We start from the raw sequence: 25,740 nt of genomic DNA, 5'->3' as shown, positions 1-25,740 counted from the left end.
TATTGGTATCATTTCAATAAAAATCGTCGATTAGCCATCCCTCACCCCTCATCCCTCATAAGTGGAACGTTTAAATGTATTTGGTTATCCTTAGGTAAATATTATCATTACTAAAAATGCAATACTTGCTTTAAATTAAGTAGATCATTGTGTGTACATCTTTATTTTTATTCACATATTTAACTATTGATTTATATAATTCACACATCGAACTATTAATGTTACGTTATGGATTAAGATAGGATCACTGCACTTTAATGGAATTATAATAATAATATCGAGTCTCATCAAATAAACATCATTCCTGAAAAAATATGAATATAACATAATATATTTTGAATTATATACTATCTTATCTATAATAAAATATGCATACAAAAGAATAGCTTATTACATTGTTGTGTCATTCAATCACAATAATTCGATATCATTTAGAAGTAGACGGCATGAATCGGATAAAGCAGGTCAAGTGAAGACAATACTTAAAAATGAATCCATTTATAATTATTATTACTTTTAGTATTATTTCATCATCAGTGTGTTCATTTAAACAATTTAAACCATTGAAGATTTAATTACATTTTTTATATTATATATATTACTTTATTTGTAACACATAATCCTGACAGATAATAATATTTTATTTATAATGGAAATCAATAGTAATTATTAGATACATCTTCAGATTTCGTTTAGGTAGAAGGAGGCGTCGATTTTAAAAGATATCATTTGACTACGATTACCTTCAAATCAAAACGTTGTTTTTTTATAAAATATTGTCAATTAAAAGTATAATGAAAAGTTTTACATGAGGTATAGGCATAATATACTGTGCACTGTTATGTAGTGAAAAAATATAATGAAAGGCCGATCAGTGTGCTAATAAAAATATTACCTATTATTTTCTGTACAATAATATGACCATTTTTTTTCTTTTTAAATTTGAAAAATTGAACATCAATATTTCATTTTATCCTCAATTGTATGTGAATATAACATACACTAAATACAACATTTACTTTCTTTTAAAATGTTATTATGTCTATTCATGAAATATTTACAATTTAATGTACTTTGCGTAAACAATATAAAAATCCGATTATATATAAAGTACTAATTTAAACATTGACATTATTTTTTATTTAATAGGTAATGTTTTCTCCAACATTGCTAATATGTATTTTTAAGGCATTTACAATGATAACTGAAAAAAGTATAGATGATAGATTATTTTTAATTAATCGAATCAATTTCATGTTTCCGTACTTTAATTTTTGCGCTATTATTTAGGACCATTTATGTGTTCCAGATAACAAAATAATACTATTAACACTTTGAGCAATATTATGTATTCGTAGAAGTCAACATGGTTTCTAGTTTGTATTCATATCTTACGATATAACTTTTTTGTGTACATCAATTATTTAGTACTTACCATATTGCTATAACTATGAATAGGTCTGGAACTAACTAAATAGTGTAGTTATTCTCGTACATAATATGCATGATAAAATAACAGTATACTTATCATTCTTATCCTATAAGGTTGGCGATTCATATCCCCATTCTCGACTCATTCTTATTGTCTAATAATATTAGAAATGTATGCTCTACTATTTATCATGTAATCCAATATTCACTACTCTTGTACTTCTATCTTACTTAGCTACTAAAATGTAATGCAAGAAGACATTTACACGAACCTCACTTAGTTTTCAACTACTTAAAACGACATTGACGTGTAATATTTATTTATATATTCTATAACATGTGCACATACTTAATTGTAAAAATGAGACCATGGTAGTTGTTTTGCACAGCACGTCAAACATGTTATAAATACAAAAATCCACTAGTCGAATGAAAAAAATGCCCAAACCCTATCATAGCTTGAGCTAGTGTTAGATTTTCTGGTCGGAAGTAAAACATTCAAAAACCACTCTGTTATATTATACATATATCATATATTATGTTGATTTATCATGGAGAAAAAAAAACATATAATGTTTAATAATATTTAAGAAACTAGAAAGTCACATAGTTTAGGTAGAGATTGAATATGAGTAACAAATCAAAAAAATTTAATTATATCAACTAAAATATTGTACTTAAAAAGCTGATAACTTTCGTTTTGTATTATACTGTCACTCATGTGTGCGGAATGAAGTCAATCATGTCGATAATGATTAAGTTTTAATTAAAAGAGAATCAATATATAAATATACAAAATATATAATGTTTACATATTATACTGATAATAATGCTAGAATTACATAAACCGTGACCCATGCCAGGGATTAAACAAAAAAACGTAAATAAAAATTAAGTGAAATTTATCCACTGAGTGGATTTTGAATAGAATTATAAATAAAAAAATATTGTTTTAAATCGTATTTATTTAATTTTAATATACAAATGGAATTTGCCTCAATTAAGTAATTTTACGTTAAGTAAATTAACTAATAACTGTGGACTCTGTTCGCTAAGTGCCGTAAAAGATAATATTTATTATTCACATAACATTTGAAAAATATACAAAAATAAATAATTAATAAAAGGGAGCAAATTGGTATGAAATGATAATAAGTTTAAGGACCATTTTATCTTTTCCTTAAATGGCAAATGGCAAATGGCATACATAATACATAATACAGGTATTAATTCTCATACGACCAAATAAATATGACAATTATTTATAAAGAAAAATATGAATTTTCTTTGACAACTTTTTACTGGAAAATATAGAAAAATATTTTCCGATATTTATTTTATACTCTTCCTCGTATTTACAAGATGGTGTATAAATAAAATAAAAAGGAAACAATATTTTTTACCAACAGAAACATTTCTTTAAGTGAATTATCTTTAATGAATAGGTGCAACAGAGTCCATTTAAAAAAAAAACATAAACAAAATAATCTAAATAAAAATTGCGATGTTGTGGAATATTTAATAATTAATACCATTTCTAAATACTATCTCTTGTTTATAATGTTCATTTCTGTTATTGTGAATCTCATGTCTTTTTGTATCACCAAAGAAAATGCGTTTATAGAATATTTTATTTTAACTACTTGTGTGCCAAATTAATTTTACTTCAACTTTGCGTATTAAATTTATACGATATCAATAATTTATCATTAGAAACCAGGTAATTAAAAATATTTCTAGATTTGCGGGTAAACATTATAATTTTATTATTGATTGCCATTAATTATTCTTCAAACATACCAAGATCTTAATAATATCGTAAATTTATTAGAATATATTCCATTATTCAATCAAGCGTTTTTGTTGCTACTTAATTGACCAAACTTTAACAAGTCTGTAACAAAAGTGCTTGAATGAATCTATAGGGAATTTAGCAGGGCAATCTTCTTTCAAAGATTTTACTAATATTGCTGTTACTGGCTGAAACGAGAGACACGTGAGAAAATATAATTTAAATTGATAGGTAAATTAATCAATGAACATTTTAATTTTATGTACCTTATTATTGTATCAGCTATACTATATTAATTCTATAATTTTATAAATTATTTATATTTAATGAACATGGTATAAAAATAACCTTGAGTTGTAAAACTATAATGGTTAGTGATTGAAAAGAGTAAACGGAGATCACCTTAGATAATCCTGTACATGATGTTTCAATGAAAACTTTTAACGACTGCAATTTAAAGAATAATTGTATATCTAATACAAGCTCCTATGGAGATTTTTATATTTAAATTTAAAAAAAAACACTGACTAAAACAATGTAAAATAAAAATAACGGGTAAAATATAACATAAAATGACTAGGTGGTAGAATTTGGTTTGTAAATTTAAACGGTGAAATAAATAATTCATAATTATTATAAATTGTGTTTTTATTTTAATATAATTAATAGGTACTGATGATTGATGTAGGTACTACCTTGATTGCCAATAAAGAGAATATTTTTTTTGCACGCTTGTACCTACCCAAAAAATGAGACCCATACTTCGTCAAAACTGATATTTTTCTTTCTTTTCCATTACTCCTCTTATTCTATATTTATTTATTTGCCTCCACATGATGTCCCCCACATCCTATCATGGGCTCCAGGTCAGGATCTTCGGCGGGCCTCTCTACCAATTTCAAATGGTAATATACGTTAAATAAAATACTATTCACAGTAAAAATAATTAGTAATGTATGAAAAATTTACTTTTTATCATAATTTGAGAGTAGCGTAGAAATTAAGCGACTCATGCTTTGGGAACCAATAATTTTAATTTATTCTTAATAGTGAAACTATTAAGAATATTTTTTTTGCCTTGCAGTGCATACCTATTAAGGAGTTTTTGTCAGGAAAACTATTTCTGAATACCTAAATAAGAAACCCATTACCATATTCATCATTTAATTAAGAGAAAAACCTTATAATTTTTATTCCGTAACTAAATTTAATTGAGAAACACTGCTCTACAGGATTCAAGATAAAATAAATCGGTTTAAATGATGATTCAAGAGAATAATGCAATGTGCTTAATAAACTATCTTCTGTTCATAATATACTGGACCCCTCTATACCCGGGACCCTAGGCTAGAGTCTTTTCAGCCCCACTAGTACTTAAAAAATATATGGTAAAATGTTGGTAGCCAATACAGACCATAAAAATCCTTAAATTATCCCATTAATTTAATATTATGAGGATGTTGATTAAATATGATATTGATAACCCTTTAAAGTAATTAAATTTATTTATTTTTAATTTATGAGATCATAAAACTTCTAAGGATTTTCATTAATTCAAGTTAGATTAGAATGATAATAGATGCGGATTTAACTCTAAGGAAATCCCCAAATTCATAAATTTTAAAACAAGCAATAATAGTCATTCTCTACTCAAAAAAATCCCAAAAACCTATGTCTATATTAACAAAGCAATTAGTAAACTTTAATGCCCCCAAGCATTCCCAGCTAATATTTTTTTCCAATTGCTATAAGAAGGTTAAATTATTATGATATTTAACTTATTAGATTTAAAAATTCCTGCACTTATCTACCTAATCTAACTGTACGTGAACAGTGTTTTCCATCCACAGCTAAATATAAGAAAAAATATATTATTCTGTTTGCAAAAAAATATTCGTAAAGTATAGTAAGTTTTGAGACAACTTTCGAACAGTTTTTATACAAATTTCATTTCAAGAACAGTTGTATTTTGGTTTGGACCCGGGTCTGGCTCGGTGTATTAGAAAAGAATATTTATTAAATGAAGGTTGTCGTGGCATTTGTTAATTGATATAATGTATTATATTTTTAAATTGGGGCCTAATCGGTGCTGAGAGCAGGTGTCTCTGACTAGTTGAATCCATCCCTGTAAGTAGTAGATATAGACAATATAGATTTGTTGTCATTGACTGTGTCTAAGTATATTTGTCGAATAGTATAAAAATAAATTATTGTTAATCCATTCATTTCTGTTATGTTATCATTCTTAGCTAATTATTTTGGTTTCTTAGTCTGATAATGAAAGCAGTGACATCTTATTATAATAATTATTAGTTATAGGAATGACTTATACCTAATTTGGAAAAATAACAATATGCTATTATAAAATTTAAATATCTCAGCAGATGGCAGTATACGTATGTACAATACGTCATTTTGGTAGCTGGGGGTCGTAATCTATACGTAGTTTTAGTACTCTGTAGAATACAAATTTGTATACGGTGAAACCCCGATTCTGCGGTTTTCGAGGGACATAGAAAAAAACGATAAATGCTGGATATATAAAAAAAAAAAAACTCGTTTTTCTCCTGGATTTTTTTCAACGTCTTGAATTATTTTCAGTTTTTCAGCTAGAGTTCTAGTTTTCTTCATGGGGGGCATTTTAGTGTCGACTTATAAAAATTCGTGATACAAGATGCGTGGCAAGCCTGAGCACCGGCCGACCTGTGCAAACAAAACGATGCGACTGAAAGGTCTGTATGTATCATAAACAATTCTACGAAAGCGAAATGAAAAATATTCATCAAAAACGGTCAATCGGGATATTATTTGTGACGGGACCATAATATTTAGACAACAGATCGAGGAAAACGATAAATCGGGGAACGGTTAATGTGGGATTATTTAACATTATGTGTTGGGTGTTTGGTGGGACTTTCAAAAATAAACGATCCGTGCGGTAAAACGATTTATGCGAGAATGGTAGATCGGGGTTCCACTGTACATACCTAACTGTGAAGAAAGTATGGACATTATGTTCGAAATAAATTTTTGCAGTAGGTCTGTTGGAAATTTTCGATATATTGAGTCTCGGTTCTCTTCCATGAGTTAACACTTATATCAGAACCTTATCAGTATACCTATTTCCAGCTGATGTAAGTTTTTGGGATTTACTACACAGGTATAAATTCATATAGGTACAGTAAAAACAAAACAATGATTCGGTTGGTCGATGGTGTGTGTGCGGATGTTTAGCTATACTAATGCTACTAATAACCTGCCAGTCGATGTACTCGTAGCGCTGACGACGGTATACATATTCGTACGCATACAATCCACGAATCGAATCATTGTTTTGTTTTTATTGTACCCAGTGTTAATTTTATTATTGTAGAGAAAGGACATATTAATCTTCTGGCATTGCGGCGACGATGAAATCACTTTACCATGGTGATAGTGTTATTATTTGAAATTAACAACTAAATGAGTCGCCTGCAATGTTACAAGAATCTGACACCATTCTACTTACTTCGATCTTTTACCATGTCTGTGAGTGTAAAAGAAAACTATCTATGATCAACAGTGAATCAAGAGCAACAAAATAGACTAGCAAGATTGCACATTCTTTCGATTATTTCGAATTATCCACTAAATTTGTTGATGCAAAATTGTGATAAGGTTTTGTTAAAAAAAAATTGTATCTAAATAAATAGTATTAAACACTTGAACAACAATTAGTTTTGAATTTTGCCTAGGTGTATCAAGAATACCTAGTTGCCCCGGACTCGAAGTTTTTTCTGTACCTAGCCTAGCTCTGCCTGTATATATTTGGCAGTGAAGGTGTTGGAGGATGGAGGTTGTTTGAGTGAATTGAGGTGTGAGTTCATTTACTGATAGATAACCACAATGACAGGTGTGAAGTTAACCATGCACAGTAACGTGCAATGAGGTCTGCTCAGTCCGAGGCGTTCTGATAGTGAGTACTATGTCCAAGGCGTGTTGGTAGAATGACATTTTCCATCAACTGTGATTCGCTATTTATTGAAATGAATATTCGATAAATTGCAGCAAGCTACTATTGTTGTAGGTCACAATTGGGTATATGCTGACTGCCATATTGATGTTACCTTGCAGCGTTTCACTTACAAGGCTTGAAGTTGTCGACCCTCACTGGTGTCATACTTGCAGAATGTGTTGACAGCAGATGAAGCGAAATGCGATGATTTGACAATTCGCTGATTATCGCGTTGTTGTAATCATGGAGCATTTGCTGACACGGCCTGGGATTGTTGACCCCCCTACATACGTATATATATTATTTTGTTTGTATTCAAATGACTCTTAGTTTACTATACTAAGCATAATATTTTCTTATTTAGGGATTAATAGGTAGGTATAGTAGTTACTTTTAAAATAATTGTGCTAATGAATGAATTAATAAAAACGAGTAATATATTTTATTTACACACAATTTATTACACTTTAATTTCAATACAGATAAGTCAAGTTGTGTATAATATTATATATTTTTTAATAACAATTAAAGTAAAATATGAAATATATATTTTAAATATTAATTACCAGTCTATTCTGATATGTTTCATTTTCAATAAATTGTACAGTCATTTTTTCATATAATTAAGAGTTTTCTATGGGAGTAATAAATACTTATTTTATTTGGTAAAAATCACAACTATACGTGGATAGTGCATTCTCTTCGTTCCTGCTCTTTTTTCTGTTGGTACCTGAAACGTAAAATAAAATATTCAATTATAGTTTTTTAAGACATTTTGCATCGAAAAATAAATAGACAACCAAGGTTGTCAGATTTTGCAAATCTAATAAAAAGAAAATACAATATACATTTTATATGAAAAATGGAAAAGGAAGCCTATTATGTAGCCTTAACAACAAACAAGATGGAAATTTCCTCTCCAAGAACAGGAATGACAAATTTAACTGGTCTGCGTTATGCGTTTGAATATCAAGCAATATAATATTATGTACTTATATAAAAAAAATTGCTAGAAAAAAAATTTATGTAGTTACCTACTTAAGTAAGAAAATTAGCAGAAAAAATTGTAAATTCATGTTCTTTTGAGGAAGTTTTTAATGAAGCACTATTACATTGATTGCATACAATTTTATATAACAATTAAACGTTTGTGTCAATTATCTCAGTTTTGCAAAAATATTGGTTGTTTCGTTGTTGTCGCACTTCAAACAAAATTGAAATTGTAGATTAAGAGTCACTGCACACCACAACCACATGTGTGTGTGCTGCAGGCTAAGTATTCATTCCATGGACTGTCTGGGTATGAAGAATTGCATGCAGGAAAATGCAAGGGCCTGCTACGGATGCAGCGAACCATGGTACGATAACTGTTGGGGTACCAAGCGGTAGTCATGTCTCTCACTTATCGGCATGAAGAATGTGTACGAGGAAGCGATGGGGTGAGGGAAGTAAAAGATACAATAGTGCGAGCGATCTTCCAATATCCAGCTTTAGGTAGTGTGAATCTGGCAGTGTGTAATTTGTAGAGTGTATTCTTCATGCTTGCCGCTTGTAACCTCACTGATTACCTTTCTGTGCCTCGTTTATTCTGTCGCAGACTCCCACATTGTAATGTATGCATTATTCATGTGCAAACGGTCTACATAATCAGCATATTATAGTTTGCGGTTAAAACTACTAAAACTTAAAGTCGGTGTGACCTGTTGCACCGATAAATGGTTGTCTAATATATCGCACTGTGAGTGTAAAACCAAGGCATCTGCCAATTTTTCAATTTCAAGATTAAATGCAAAACAACTGCAAAAGTCGTGAACTTGATAATGTAAAAGTGAAGTAACTGAAAGAACATGCAATATAATGTAGATATAAACCAAATATTATGGTTTTATTTTTAGAAATTCTATTTCTCCTAACAAAACGAAGACTTCAAACACTAATTTATCCAAAATATGTCTTTTGCAGATGCCTTGGTTTTACACTCACGGTGCGATATATACAAAATATATATTTTTACTATAATAATATAGTTCAACCTTGTAATTATGTAATTGTTAATTCAACCAATGACTCAATAATAAATTCCTAAAGTATTATTATAATAATATAATAATATGTAGTACCCACTTACTTATCAATTAGGATTGTTATATCTGGCGGCACAGCAATATTAGAGATGGAATCAGAAATTGGATGTGGTGAAGATATCCCTGTTACTCCAGGCTCTATACATCCACGGCCATTCAGATATATACCACTAAAACGGTGACAATGGTAAATACATGGAGTTATTTATATGGTAGAAATATAAAAGCAGTTACATTGACAGCTATTAATTTAAGAGATGCCTAAACATGCTGTAGAAAATGACTCTACTATATTTTTAACTTTTAGTTTTCTGATACGTTGTGTTTATCTAGGTACTAAGCCATAGTAATTATTTATGTAGGCATTCATTTTATTTTATTATTTGTTCATTACATATTAATTATTTTTATTATGAACACATTGCAATATTGATAATTTGACATATTATGTAATTAGAGATCAAACAACAAATTGAAAAAGATGAGATTTAATAATGATAACTGTTTTAATACTATTAAATTAAACAATAAGAATTGAAAGATTGAAAATAATTAAAATTCGTCCATGTTCTTTTGTATTGAAGTGATACTATGGTGATGTGTTATGGTTACATGGTTAATAATGGTTATTAATCCTTACAGCACGAACGCCACAGCTGTTATTTCCTAATTAGGGGGCCATTAGATATAATTAACATGTTATTTTATATGGTAATTAAAGGTTAATAAACGTACAATTATTATTGAAAAAAAAAATGATTTAATATGAGGGTCCATCTGATTATTACAAGTATTCTTAAGATTTTTTTTTGTAATATAAGTATGTACAGTAAAAACAAAAAAATGATGCGGTTCGTCGATTGTATATGTACGAATACGCGGTCATCGATTGCCAGACATTTATCACGACTCCCCATACGCACGCACACTATCAACCGACCGCATTATTGTTTCATTTTTACAGTACATAGTTTGTTTGATTTTTTATAGTTACATAATATTTCAATTATTATTATACCCATAAGAAAGATTTTTAATTAATAGTTTAGAGTTTTAATGATTTTTTAGAAAATATAGATTGTTTACATATAAATTTTCAATAAATAGTATTATGTTGCATGTTTCATAATTTCATCTCTAGATGTCGCTATTCACTCAAAACAACGACAATACAGAATATTATATCAGTCTTGAAAAATTATCTTTTGATCTCCGATTGCATAACTAGTCAAATTTCAACTACTATATGAAGTCGGTTTTCAACGATTTATAATTTCATTTCCTTATAAAAAAAACAATGCATAGTACCTACTTACAACATAATTTTTATGACATACGTACAATGATAATTGAGAAACTCGGTAGAAGTGCTTAGTTGTAGTTTTGGGAACAACAAGTGTAAACGTTTTAATATTTTATTGGTGTATCAGTACGTAAGCATACTGACCATTTACTAGTTTTTGGTGACAGATAAAGAATAAAAATTATTCTTAATACACTACCACAGTAAAATTTAGTAATTTTACTTAGGCCTTTTTTCTATCTGGTTCTCAACTATTACAATTAGGAATCAATATATTTTATTTACAGGATATTTGATTGAAATGTTGTTTATTGTGAAGATTAGGTTGATTACGTTGAATTCATGCATATATTATAATATCTATACAATTCATTATATATAATGCATATTGCTTTAAAGGCAATAAAGCCAGTAAATAGTTTAAAAAATATGAAATAAATAACAACCTAGATATTCCTTAAATTTTAATTCATTTAATCTATGAGCAATAAATAACACTAAGCTTTCTCTAACAACATAAAACATCCATTATTCTCAATCATAAAAATAATATGTTTTATTAAAAAGAAATGTATTATGCCAATGCCAATAGATTAAATTTATAATTTAAATCATTCAAAGTGACTGTCACGTTTGTTTAACAAAATAGTTATTTTCAATGCATAGACAGAAAAGAATGTATTCACATGAAATGAGAATTGTGAGAGATAGTGAAAAATTCAATAACATGGTAATTTTGGCTAGTTAAAAATATTGCTAGGAATGCAGGCGTGCGAAAAAGCGGTGCTAGTGTTGGGAGAAGCGCGCGGTATGGGGCAAGGGGCAAGCTACCTGAGTTCTACCTGCTGCATCGAGCTATTTGTATTCGGCCTGGAGTGTAGCTGCGCTCGCCGCTCACCGGAGATGGAGAAGTACATCTAGAGCCTGTAAAATAAAAAACTAAATTGCATTACTTCTAATATTCATACACTGAACATTTTTCAAAATGGATTATTAATTTTATAGCCTGTCTTTAGAAGACGGTTCATTTCTGTACTGCTAATAATTAATTAAATCTTATGAAAATCCAAAGATGGCACTGCTATAATAAAATACATTTAAATTTGGAATACACAGTGACATCTGTGTTGTATTTTTAAAATTAATTTTGTAAATCTTTCATGTTTGTAATTATTAGTAAAACGATTCAATCATGCTCAGTTACCCTTTGTGGTGGTGTTTCCAGGGCTATCACTATTGTCTTCAGAGTCGGTGGTTGGAGGGTCGCGATGCTTCCGGCGTTCCCACGCTGCACCGCCGGATCCTCGACCGATTTTGCTACCTCCACTTGATCGACCCCCAAATCCAAGATGTCCGGCTCGCATCTCAACTGTCATCGCTTTTGACAGAGTTGATTCATCTAAAATAAATGATAACGATACACTTACCCAGTACAAAAGAAATACAAAAACACAGATTTAACATTATCATGCCACTATTTGATTGTGGAACCAATATTTTAGAATATTCCAGAATTCCTCCCAAGAATATTATGATTGCTGAAGATCATCATCATCAGGGGCGCGACAACCCGGTGTGGGTCCTGGACTCCTCCAACAGCTCCCTCCACCTGTCCCTATCCAGTGTGGCCGCTTTCCAATTTGGTACCCTCAGAATACGGCAGTCATTGGCAGCTCCATCTAACCAGCGAATCTTTGGCCTCCCTCTTCTTCTACGTCCTACTGGATTGCTGGACATCACTCTCTTTGCCGGTTCATTGTCATTCATACGGTGCACATGACCTAGCCATCGCAGTCTTCCAATCTTAATTGATTGAACTGCGCTGCAATCTTCGTACAGCCTGTAGAGCTCAGCATTATATCTTTTCCTCCAATTGGTGCCATCCCTGATCGGTCCATATATACAGCGGAGAATTTTTCTTTCAAAGATGTTCAGGGCTCGTTCATTTCGCAGAGTTAATGTCCAGGTTTCCGATGCGTAGGTGAGCACTGGCTTTACAAGTGTCTTGTAAAGAGTGCTTTTAGTTCGGCGAGATAGTAAGCGGGACTTAAAATGTCTTAACAGACCAAAGTAGCATTTATTCGCAGACATGATTCTCTTGTTGATTTCTTCTGTAATATCATTATGTCGAGTTACAAGAGATCCAAGGTATATGAAACTGTCGACCGTATCAAACTTGTATGCACCAATATCTAACTTTGGTGCGACTTCTCGTGGTGTGACATAGACAGGCATGAATTTAGTTTATTTGCCTCGTTTATTTGTAAACCCATTCTTTTGGCAGAGGCTTCTAGTGCTGTGAATGCCTTCTTCAGCGCCAATTCTGATATGGCAATGATGTCGATATCATCGGCATACGCCAGCAGCTGCACAGGCTTAGTAAATATCGTGCCGTTGCCACGGGCATCAATCTTTGCATCCCATGTCGCCTTTTCTAGCGCAATATTGAAAAGAAGGCATGCCAGAGCGTCACCTTGCCTTAGGCCATTCAGTGATATAAATGGCTCGGATATTTCCGCTTGAAGCTTTACCCGGCATTGTACTGGTGTCATTGTCATCTCTACAAGTTTAATTATTTTCGTCGGAATTTCAAATTCTCGCATTGCTTCGTATAACCGGTATCGATTAATGCTATCATAAGCTGCCTTAAAATCGATGAACAGGTGATACATGTTAATATTGAATTCAGTGGTCTTTTCTAGAATCTGCCTTAGAGTGAATATTTGAGTAACACATGATCTCCCTCGTCGAAAGCCTCCTTGGTAGTGCCCGAGTATTCCTTCTACCAGTGGCGAAGGGTGGAGGTAGGCTGTTAAGATCCGCCATAAATAGTGCACATTAAACTTTTTCAGACATACGTATATGTTTTCATTGAAATAAGACTACAATTTACAGAAAGTGTTGGTTAGTTTTTAAAATTCAATTAAACCCTGAGAAACCAAGCCATAATAGATAATAGTCAAAAAATACATGTCTATCTATAAAATATTTAAAATTATGCAATTAAATCATACATAACTTTGAATATTTTATAGATAGAATAATATTTTTTATTTATTATAGTTTGGTTCAGGCAGGGCTTAATGAATTTAAAAAATGAACCAACAATATGTGTAATATGTATCTTTAATCCAACGAAAACAAATAACTATGAATGAAAAAGTGTGCACAATTTTGTCGCATCGCCCAAATTAGGCCAAAACTATTATGGTTTCGTTTAGGCAGGGTTTAATTGATTTTAAAAAACTAACTAACACCATCTGTAAATTGTAGTCTTAGTTCAATAAAAACAAATACATATGACTAACAAAGTTTAGTGTGCACTATTTATAGCGAATCTTAACAGCCTACCTCCACCCTTCGCCACTGCCTTCTACAATGGGTTCCAGCCGCTGGAATATCAGAATCGACAACAGTTTATATGCAGAGTTAAGGAGTGCTGAAGATGCAGCTATAATATTTTTAAAAAGTTTTATATAGATATTTGGAATATTTTCAATTGAAACAAACCTAAAATAAGCACATGTCATACTAATTAGTGAGCATTACTATGAAAGTTTTATTATTATTATTACAACGTTTTTATTAGCTCGTATTCTTATTTGTCCGGTGGTTGTTTGTCTGGTACAAATCTTGCAATCGATTTTTAACTAACTTCCCGACTAGCTAGACATTAGAAACTTTTAGAATATATCAGAACACAATACCAATGCATTTTTTTAATACTTTTAGCCATCTTTAAGTAGAATTGATTTCATTTTCAGTTAATTCTGTTTTGTATGAAAAGTTATTTCAGAAAAAAATCCATAGAAAGTAAAACTATTATTGGTTGCTATGTAGGTCCTAGCAACTAAATTATTAATATTAATATAAACGCGCGTTACTATGGAAATCAATATGGAGTGTCAAAATGACATTTCAGTATATTTATTCAGTATTTCTATCAAGTACAAATTTTTTTGATCGTTTAAGCTAGTCAAGTCATGTTTATATGATTCAACAGAAAATTTAAAAACGTTGTATATAAAAAGTTCTTTTTATCTTGTAATTATTTTTAGAATATTTTGGCGATTCCAGCGGTATTATAAATGGGCAACAATCAGGGAACTCAGAAATAATGGGAACTGAAATACACAACGGGTAAGGCGATAGCAGGTAACCGACTCGAGTAAGGATGAATCCGTGTTAAACTTACTCACGTGTCTAAAATACGTTTAAAGTCGAATACTGAAAACTGCTCTCGGTTTATGCATTTACGCTCCTTTAATGTTGGTGTATTACACACACTATTGCACGTGCATAATGCGTGCTTCATTTTCGTAGGACATTCACACATTCAAAAACCTGCTTCACCATGCGGCGTATTGAATATAGCCTATTGGTATTCTATTTATTATCTGTTCTGTGGCAACAATAATTGATATTACTTATCCGATGATGTACCTAGACAATTAAAAACTGTTGAAATGTACACATAGGAGGTATTCCAGAATCTACAGTGATATTATGCAACCTAATAATAAGATTAATTCTTTACCATATTCAAATGTATCACATCTGTGTAAACGCCGATGTTTTCTATGATTTGTTGGAAGACGAGCGGGTCCAGCTTCATTTTCCGGTGCACTGAATGTTCGGAAGTGGAGAGCATGCTCTCCGCCAGATCCTCGTCCTGTTCTACCTGTCACTTCCCCGAAAGTCGCGTATGGACTTATCTCATAAAGTTCTGCTGGAAGAAAAAGTAACTACAATTACAAGGAATACGCACATCTTTGAAGGGTTTTTTTTTATGTGTGGTACAGCGATTTAGCTGGTATTTATAATGAAAAATCATCACAGGTGATTCGAAAATATGAAGACCAAAAATGCATTTGAAGCATCAAAGACAAGACATGATACATAATAATTATTATTCTCTACTTTGGGTAACTATTTTATCTTTTACGTAGATATACAAATATGTCTTGAAAATCATATAACTGATGAGTCACTTCGATATTATATGGAGAACCTTAGTAGATGTGAAGACGGGATGGATTACAGTGATAACATGCACAGTTGCCATAGATTGATGATGATAATGGAGAATTATGAAAATTGTGAGCAAAACAAAAAATTCAATTTTGTCTTAGGTACCCGCCACACACAGTCTTTTTTTAATGATTCAAATGACATATTATTATGGTGATATATTATAATTGAGATTGTATTCAAATTTACGGTAAATTGAGTGATAATTTAATTACATACCTAAGCAGTAATGGAAATGCCTGCATATTCTCAAAGGAACAGAGTGATATCTTAAATGTATAGGATTGTTTTTATTGTGTTTGCTTGGTAGGAGGCGTCTAATTACAAAAAGCGACAAGTCCACAATTCAATATTTTCGGGAAACAACATTTTTATGTTTCAAGCTTCAATTATTTGTTTTAACGTGAGATTATTTTTTCCGTTGTATTATATGTCGAAATTAGAGCCAAATGGCAATTTGTTTCAGCCGATAAACTCTTAAATGTAATAAATATAGGCAAAATAAAATTGGACGTGGCGCTATTTGTACCTCACTTTTTAATTTACTTCGCATAAGGCACATATTTCCGTGGCACTGTCATGAGTTTACCAGGTGGTACAGCATGGGAGACGCCCTTTTCAATATTGAACGTTCCCTTATTGGTTGACTTAAACGCGCGCGAAATCAACCAAGCTTTAAATAATATGAAACACGGACTTGGCGCTTTTTATAATAAATCGAGACTTAAAATATTTTTTTTCATAGGGTTATATCGCGTTTTGGAATTTATGGATCAATACATATTGTGTAAAATTATACAAAGAATACGTGCGTATTTTTTTCTCGATTTTGACCAAATGTGGACTTATCGCTATTTGGAATTAAGACGCCTCATATTATTGTAATAAAATTTACGTATTGCTATATGGATATACCTGAAGAATCGTCATTTGATTTTTCGTTGCCGTTGATGGATGATGATGAGTAAAGCTTTTGTCCCTCTCGAAGTTTCTCTCTCTCAAGATCATTACTTTCACTTAGTTTGCGATCATCGCGGGAGTATCGATTGTTCACCAAACAATGGAATCTGTAAAAAAACGACATTTTTAATTAATTTTTGGATAACCTATTATTATTATATATAATGATGATGTTCAAGAAATTACTGTGTAGGTATCTACATACAGATAGGTATTTATGATATTTAAAATCAGGCATTGGGTGAATATGAGTATTATTACCTTGATCAATTACATCTATAATAGTGAAATATGTAATCTAAAAGTGTACAGTAGGCGGGTACCTATTATAAAAGCTAGAAGAAGCATTAAATTTATTAAAATATAATATTCTACTGATGCCATCTAAGTAATTGGCTTGTAAATACTATCAAGTTTATGTAATGAAATCTGATTTAATAGGTACGAGGGTGGGTCAATAATTCCTTAGAAAAAAGCATTAAAACAGGTTTTATTTTAGTATTTTTTTTTTATTTCTCAACATAATTTCCTTGGAGCTCAATACACTTGGTTAGACGTTTCTCAATTTTTTTTAAACCGTCAGAAAAATAAGTTTTCGGAAGGTCCTCAAAATAAGCATTTGTCCGATCGATGACTTCTTCATTTGAAAAAAAACGTTGTCCACTTAGCCATTTTTTTAAGTTTGGGAAAAGGAAAAAGTCACTGGGGGCTAAATCTGGCGAATACGGTGGGTGGTCGACCAATTCGAACTTCAATTCTTCAATTTTAGCCATTGATCGTAAACATGTGTGAACACGGGCATTGTCCTGATGAAAGAGGATTTTTTTCCTGTTTAAATGAGGCCGTTTTTCTTCAATTTTGTTTTTTAGCTGGTCCAATAAAGATGCATAATAATCCCCTGTTATTGTTTTTCATTTTTCCAAATAGTCAACGAAAATAATTTCACGTGCATCCCAAAATACAGTAGCCATAACCTTACCAGCTGATTTTACGGTTTTCGCCTTCTTTGGTCATGGTTTGCCTTCGCAATCCACTGCTTTGACTGTTCTTTCGTCTCGGGAGTATAGTGGTGTATCCATGTTTCATCTACAATCACAAAGCGACGAAAAAATTCATCCGGATTGCGTTGCATGAGCGACAACAGGGCTTTAGAGGCCACCACTCTACTGCGTTTATTGTCGACTGTGAGCAAACGCGGCACCCATCTTGCAGAATTTTTTTTCATGCCCAATTTGTCATGTAAAATAGAAATGACGCTACCTTTTGAGATCCCTGTAACCTCAATTATCTCACTCAACTTTAATCTTCGGTCACTTAACACCATATCGTGGATTTTATTGATCATTTCTGGTGTAGTCACCTCTACAGGACGTCCTGAGCGTGGTTCATCCTTTGTTGATGTACGACCACGTTTAAATTCATTTAACCAGTTATAAATAGTTGCAAGTGAAGGAGCAGATATGCCGTGAACTAAATCCAACTCATTTTTTATTTCCTTTGCTGTTAACCCTTTTATATTAAAATGTTTAATAACAACTCTAAACTCAATTTTCTCCATTTTCCATTTTTCCATTTTCCACAAGCAATTTTTTTTTTAAATGTACGAGAAACACACAACAACCCGACCAATCTGATTGAAACTTCGCAGCATACTGAATCGGTAGTGCCGCTGCATGAAAACAAACCGCTTACAGTACTAGTCGCGCCACCTGTCGGCTTTTCTAAGGACTTATTGACCCACCCTCGTATGTAGGTAATTATTTTTTATTAGTTGGATTAAAGTAATTGATTGAATGCTAACCTCCTTGTCTTAAACATAATACATGCTAGAAGGGTGAGAGCGGCAAGAAGAAGTGCTGCACTCGCGGCTGGAAGTAGAAATGAAGAACTGAAGGAGCTCCCCGCCTGTGCTCCTCCACCGGCCAAAGCCACACTAGGATCCAATGCTGGGATACGACCTATAAAAAAGAAATTAGCATTACGAATTTTTTAAATACCTACTCAAATTAATAATTTTTTAGTCAATTTTATTCGATCATAATATATCACATACATTTCATATTTTATTTACCGAATCGTCTACATTATTATTTACAGACTAATATCAATATCATTATTTAACTTTCTTATAAACTATCAAAATTGCAAATAGAGAACATTATTTAATATTCCTGTAAAATAACACATTTGCAGATAGACCAATATGTTTCTAAGGGTGTATAAATATTATTATGAAATGATGTAGAGTTTTGAAAAAGTGTTTACCTCCATTTTCTTTTGTTGTATCTACATTAAGCTCGGCTTGAGTGGTCCCCGCATCGTTCATAACAGATAATTTCAATTGATACCACTGCGCAGTGAGCAACTGACTTATAACTAAATTGTCAACTAAAGCGCCGTCTGAGGCCACTGTCCAATGAGTCTCCCCTATAGCTCTATATTCAACTCTTAACTTTATTATCGGACATCCTCCATCTCTCCACGTGTATAAATTAATTTTTATGGCCGATGAATTCGATGAAACTAATTCTGTTGGCTTAGGCGCATTTGGTACTAGAAAAAAATACACATAGTATTAGTGAATAATTCTATTGATATGAAGACTCAATAAAATAAGTAGATAGTTATTATTCTACGTATTCACCTGATCCTCTAGTACTGGTAGAAAGTATTTCACTTGTAGCTCCTGCTGCAACCCTATTATGTGCTTGTAGCTTGATCATGTACAATGTGCCGCACTTAAGACTTTCTAATGCATGAGTGTTAGCCTCAGGAGATAGCTCGATTGCTTGCCAAGTTCTCTCAGACTCTGTTTTGAAGAACAATGTATAACCTTAAAAAGAAACAACATTGTGAAAGTCAAATTAAAATGTACTATTATACCTTTGTCCTTTGTCCTACTTTTGTATAATTCAATTATTGTAACTAAATTTTAGAAAATAAATAATATTAAGCAATGCAGTGTTTGGGTCAATTTTCACTTTAAATTTCTTTGCCAGACCTTTCCTTGGCATATACTTAACGATAGTGACTTACCAACATTCATACAGACAACACCCAGTGCTTAATCTGCCGTCTATTACATGGGATAATAGTCAGAATAATGATTCAGAACTAATGAATGTCTGGCTCGCTGCCTACAATATCCACGTGACCCAAATGTTAAAGCCATGACCAGAGCTCAGCTCAGAGCGAGGGATATCTTTTGCCACAGACAACTAGGCTAGTGCCTGGGCTCCTCCATTCCCGCCATTTTCTACTAACCCATTCTAATCAATACAGTCCACTCTTTTTATCACCCAAATAATTTTACTGACTTAGGTATTCACTAATATTTGCTGTAGGTAGGTGTGTATTTGTTAATTTAATATTAAATTTACAAATATACTACTTATAGCCAAATTATTGTTGTAGTCATATTCTTTTTTTAAATTAAGTAAATACCTACTAATATTTTAATATTTTATAAAAATATACAACTGGTAAATTAAAGTGGTAGTTATTGGTACATACCTAGAATCGGTGAACCACCATCAGTTGGTGCTTGCCAGTGCACCTTAATTGTGGATGCTGTTGTATATTGAAGACCTAATGTTGTTGCAGATGGCGGTAAAATGGCAACCACTGTATATGTGATAGAATCTTCTCCAAATAAATTAGATGCTGTGCAAGTAAAGTTTCCTGATGATACTGCATCCAAGCCTGATAAATATCATAGGCAGCATTAAAGATTTATCATGAGGAAAAGGAACGTAGAGAAGATATTTTTTGTATTATTCATTTTATGACTAGAATTTCCACTTTTACAGTTGCAAAAATAAGAAAATCTAACTCGCTTTAGGTGACGCATTGACCCACAAGATGTATTGGCACATCTTATGCCGGGTACTCATTAGCAAACCGTAACGGTGACCGTTGCAGATACAGTAACCAGTATGGACGTCAAATAATTAGTTCGCAAACTTAAAAAATTCACATCAATAGGCCAAAACGAACCTTTTATGACCGTCTCATCTTACGCTGGAACCATTTGTTACCATAATAATACTAGTCGAGCATTCATGCAATTACGTGCAAGTTTGTATATTCGGTGCAGTTGTGTTACATAATGCTCCATTCGAATAACGGTGTTTGGACATGCTCGTATATTTGGAACAAGCATTCCTTATATAAAAACAGAAGAATATTTTACTCTATGGTCACTTTTTGATGTCTATGGGCGCTTAACTGTCAAATAAGAACGATAAATTTCCGCACTTTGCCGCTAGATATCCCTAGTAGTAGGTAAAGGAAAGATGTTAAACTCGCAATTACATACTAACATATTTTTTTTATTTTTTGATTTATATTACATTATGGCCAGATAATCCGAATGCCAAATAAACGTTATTGAATAAATATAATCATTACAATATTTATTTATAGGAAATCTCTTAATGTGAAAGGTACACAAATAAAAGTAAATGGTTATTGTGATAGTATACCATATAATTATTATGCATACATCGATTCCAGCCATGTGAATTGAGTTGCTAAAAATATAATATTATATTAATTAGATTTTCATGAATCTGCGTCTGAAGATGTGTATTTACTAACGAGACTCTTGAATTCGAAAGCGTCATCGTTTTTATGAAATTTGCAGCATTGTAGATTAGGTTCATCTACGAAAGCAAAGATTAGTATAAATAAAGCAGTCATGTTTGAATAAAATGAAGTACCAATAATTATAGGATCAATTGTTAAATAGATAATACCATTAGACAATAATCAAAATAATTCACTGAATAATAATGAAACACGGAAGAAAACAAGTAAGTACCCATGACAATATCAACAAATGCGTTCTGTCAGTTGCAATCTGTCAAACATAGACTGCCAAATTTGGCAATCGGTTTGTTCAACTTATGGTAGAGGGGCATTTGGTGTTCGGATTCGACCAGATGCTTATATACAAAATTTGGATGAACGCAAATCATACGTTTCGCACGCCATCTTGCGTAAAATCGCATTCGAAAACAGTCGATGGAAGGCCTGCAAAAGATGGTTTCAGTATCTGGAACGTTTACAGTTGCGGCTCACTAATGAGTGTCCGGTTTTAGATTTTGAAATAATGAATTAAAGACACCAGGCAGCACATAAACGTTTCTAAATTAATTGATTCTTTAACACAATTTAGGCATGTTCATTAATTGAGGCTATTCGTTTCAACGTCGTTTATCCAGTTCATCAATCCATCTGAATCACGATCACGGACTAAACTGATTCGATCACGATTCAGATTGAATGTGTAATGCCTGCCTAAGATCAATATAACGCCATAGATTTAAAAATATAAGTCGGTACATCTTACACTAGTGAAAATATGGGGCCAAAGTTACTTACTGTGAATATTGAGATTCCCTTGAGGTGTCACTTGGTAATGCGGTGCATGAGTAATAGTAAGGGAGCGGTGTAACCACCGAGCTCTCGGTGAAGGGTTCCCCACAGCCATGCACGATAATGTGACTGCAGATCCGACTGCCCTTCGGATCACTTGGCTAAATGAAGCTATACGAGCTGGAGCTGAAATTGATATATTTGGAAAATATTATAGAATAACAATATTATATAGATAGGTCAGAGCATCATAGGTAGGTCATAGATAGAAACCAATGGTAAAATTTCCATATACCATTGCACTAATTTTTCTTATAAAAAAATTAATGTTTTATATTTTTTTTTATTAACTCTACAATCCAATATCTTTTTTTTCTTTTGAGAAATGAATGTTAACCATTTGCTCAACCTATTAGGTTCACACACACATTGAAAAAATTGTCAAACGTGCGATTTGAACGTGCAACTCATGACTTCATAAGCGCACACTTTATCACCCATCCACTTTCACATTTAATAAACACTTGACACTTCTGTTGAAACAAACAGTTCAATGATGAATGATGAATGTACGAGTATATTATTTATGATGCGGTGGTAGTTGTCAATTTTACCAAAGACATTATTTATACTGACTGACCTCTTGTATTTGCTCCTTGGGCTATAATAGAAGTAGGTTCTCCTTCACCAGATCCAGATGTTGCCGATACCCAAAACTCATACAATTGATGCTCAGCTAGATTACGCACCTCATAAACTAATTCACTATTTTTCGTACTGTCAACTGTCACCGTGTAGCTGGTATGCTTTCCAATCCTGTAAAAAAAAAAAATTACAATATTGGTGTATTGTAATTATTCAGACCATGTCTGATCCTAATAGGATCATATGGGCCTCCACAGAGTAGAGGTTTGTATTAACAGATTTTGTTTTTTACGAGAAATGGATGTCAGCCACTTGCCCAACCTATTAGGTTCATACCCTGACTCACACACAAATTGAAAAACAATATGTGTATTTGCCAGACCCAGGATTCGAACCTGAGACCCACGGCGTGATAGTCCAACGCTTAAGCCGCGCGGCCACTGCGGGTATAGACAGTTGAAATAATAGAGCAGATACATAGTGTCTTCATACCTATTGAAAATAGTAGTAAAATTAAATGAAGTTGAGATTTGAACAAAAATTGTGTACACCATATTAATATTATTTTATCAATAAAATTGTTGGAATATTTTTGCATTGCAAAACCATTGTTTATTAAAACAATTTGTTTGATGAAGATAAATTCAAAAGAATTATAAAATACAGTGGAATGACTATTTTTTGTGGTCGGAATTCATGTTTTACCGCTTTTTGCATGTAGTTTATACAATCCCATTTATATTTTTATAGAGTAGGTAATAATTATTATATTATGTAAGATGTTATAAAAAAACAGTTAGATTGTTATTATTGGTATGAAAAACTTACCGTCCTGCTTCTCTATGATACACGGTATAGTGAGATATAATTCCATTCCGATTCAGTGGAGGCAGCCAGCTGACTAGGACAGAATCTCCTGTCAGAGCTAAGGCCTTTATTCGTTGTGGTGGGGATGGAACTAGAAATTAAAAATAAGATATGCTACGATCCAGTAAAGATGGTTAACTTAAGAATTTAAGATTGTCTATGGGTGCTGTTTTAGTTACCATCTTCTTCGGTGGTGCAATACACTGGTGAACTGCGTTTTCCATCTCCAGCATTTGTGTATGCCAAAACTTGTATGGAGTAGTTTGTAAATTTATGCATTGCATGAAGGTATGTTTCTGTTGTCGATATTCGCTTCACTTCTCCCACATTATATTCAACTGAAAATAACGGAAGTAAGAATAATTTTTTATACTTTTCAAACGTTAAGTTATTTACGTTTTTTCCGAAACGTAGAATTGGTATTGTAATGTAATATGTAAAAATATTTTACGACAAGTGTTTTGCTCACATACATTAGAGTACCAAAAGATAACAGCTACATTTATGAATCAGCAAACAACGACGACGTTCATGAATTATTAAGAAAATAAATAAATTCATTTATTTTACTTATTATCCTTTTATCATGCTTATTTAACACGAAACTTGTTGGGTGGGCATATGGCAAAAAACAATATTAATGACATGCCGTATACACATATTTCTACAATCAATAATCGGCTTTTATGTCATTTTGCTAAATTTTTTTTAAACAATTTCAACTTCTCTTCAAGAAACTTTGTTATAGAATAGTTACCATGATCTTTCAGTTGTGGAACATAAAAAACTTTGTATCCTGTAATAAGTCCTCCATGTTGGGCCAATGGCGGAGGTCGCCATGCTATTTTGACACTTACGGGTGACAGTGGTATACATGATACGCTTGTAGGGGGCGCTTCAGGAACTAAAAAGGACAATAAAATTAAGATCAATACTAATTATGTGATATATGTCATGAATTTTAGAATGAAATTGATGCATAGTAAGAATAATTTATACCCCCTTCTTGAGTTGTGGCTGTTGAAGGCTTAGAGGCTGGTCCGGTGGCCACGCCATTAAATGCACGAACCGCCACTCCATATCTAGTAAATTTTCTGAGTCCACTCAATGTCAGTTCTGTCGTTGACCAGCCGTTCACTGTGGCTGATTTATTGGTGGTCGAACTACTAGCCCCGGGGGACAGCTCATACCAGGAGACGGTATACCCTAATAACTCTCCATTCCAAGAGTCTCGCGGAGGTGCTTGCCAGTTAAGATGGAGTTCACCAGGTCCGCCGGTTTGTATTTGGAGATTGTGAGGCGGTTCGGAAGGAGCTATAAAATAAAAGATAAAGACATTATAATATTAACACCACTATATTTTTGTATCAAATTATTGTTGAAGGTGCAAAAAATCTTATGCTTGGTCATTAGATAATACCCCACAATATGATATCAATTCTATTTAAAAATGAGTGACATTATTTATTAGATAAATGCAGGGACAAGTACCTAACATATTAAATAGGTAGGTATATCTTTGGTGTTAATTTGTAATTAAATAATATAAGTGTATCTAGGTGACTAGGGAATCCAATCCCGAGCCTAAATCTTGATCCCGGGATTTCGGGATTACAATTTGACGATCTTGGGATCGGCATTTTTTTCAATAGTTAATATTTAATTTTTAAATATACAAATAACGTTGATAAAATCGGTCAAAAATAAATCTTGTATAATTATTTATACTATTTAAGACATTTATGTTAATATTGTGTACGTTCAATCTTGGAAATACATAGGTTTAATGGAGTAAATAATATTGTAATATAAATAATAATGTGAAAGTAAAACAGTTTTATTTATTTATGAAAAGATAACAAATACAAATACAAGTCCAATTAAAATAAAAAATAATATATTGTGTTGACAATAAATACAATATAAAAAATTAAAGATTTAAGTCTTAACACATTATTCTGAATACCTATGCCCGAAGTAATACCAAAGCATCAATTGTTTCATCATTTGATCTGGATCTAATTTGGTACCCAGGCATATTTTCAAATTTCTGTCATCATATTACATTTCATATTTTATGGCTTCATACCAATGACATTATTATTGGACGACGCACTCAATCCAGTAGCTAGCAAGTAAATTCGCGCATTCGCATGTATAGGTAGACGTCATGCAATTTCCATTATGCGATATCACGCATCGGGAATTTATAGCAATATGACTTTTATTGTAATGGCGTTAGAGCAGTGTTTCT

General features: G+C 32.2%; 1 protein-coding gene across 1 annotated transcript in view; it reads right to left on the bottom strand.

Moving 5' to 3' along the window:
- Positions 1–7,717: 7,717 nt before the first annotated feature.
- Positions 7,718–25,740, bottom strand: part of LOC147072214 (cell adhesion molecule Dscam1-like) — a 207,701-nt gene continuing 189,678 nt past the window's right edge. The window contains exons 22-37 of the mRNA XM_085946707.1: positions 24,486–24,800; positions 24,244–24,390; positions 23,666–23,824; positions 23,448–23,577; positions 22,615–22,790; positions 21,981–22,160; positions 20,109–20,297; positions 19,240–19,428; positions 18,861–19,148; positions 18,397–18,553; positions 16,551–16,702; positions 15,142–15,333; positions 11,809–12,003; positions 11,447–11,528; positions 9,346–9,471; positions 7,718–7,947 (exon numbers count right to left, since the gene is read on the bottom strand). Of these exons, the coding sequence (XP_085802833.1) occupies positions 7,896–7,947; positions 9,346–9,471; positions 11,447–11,528; positions 11,809–12,003; positions 15,142–15,333; positions 16,551–16,702; positions 18,397–18,553; positions 18,861–19,148; positions 19,240–19,428; positions 20,109–20,297; positions 21,981–22,160; positions 22,615–22,790; positions 23,448–23,577; positions 23,666–23,824; positions 24,244–24,390; positions 24,486–24,800 (2,729 nt within the window). The 3' untranslated portion in view covers positions 7,718–7,895. The remainder of the gene's footprint in view (positions 7,948–9,345; positions 9,472–11,446; positions 11,529–11,808; positions 12,004–15,141; positions 15,334–16,550; positions 16,703–18,396; positions 18,554–18,860; positions 19,149–19,239; positions 19,429–20,108; positions 20,298–21,980; positions 22,161–22,614; positions 22,791–23,447; positions 23,578–23,665; positions 23,825–24,243; positions 24,391–24,485; positions 24,801–25,740) is intronic.

Source organism: Rhyacophila brunnea, unplaced genomic scaffold (assembly GCF_057557595.1).
Source record: "Rhyacophila brunnea isolate RB1 unplaced genomic scaffold, BYU_Rbru_1.0 scaffold_2, whole genome shotgun sequence".
Lineage (NCBI taxonomy): Eukaryota > Metazoa > Arthropoda > Insecta > Trichoptera > Rhyacophilidae > Rhyacophila > Rhyacophila brunnea.
Note: the sequence above shows the minus strand (reverse complement) of the source record. Positions and strands in the feature narration are given on the sequence as shown.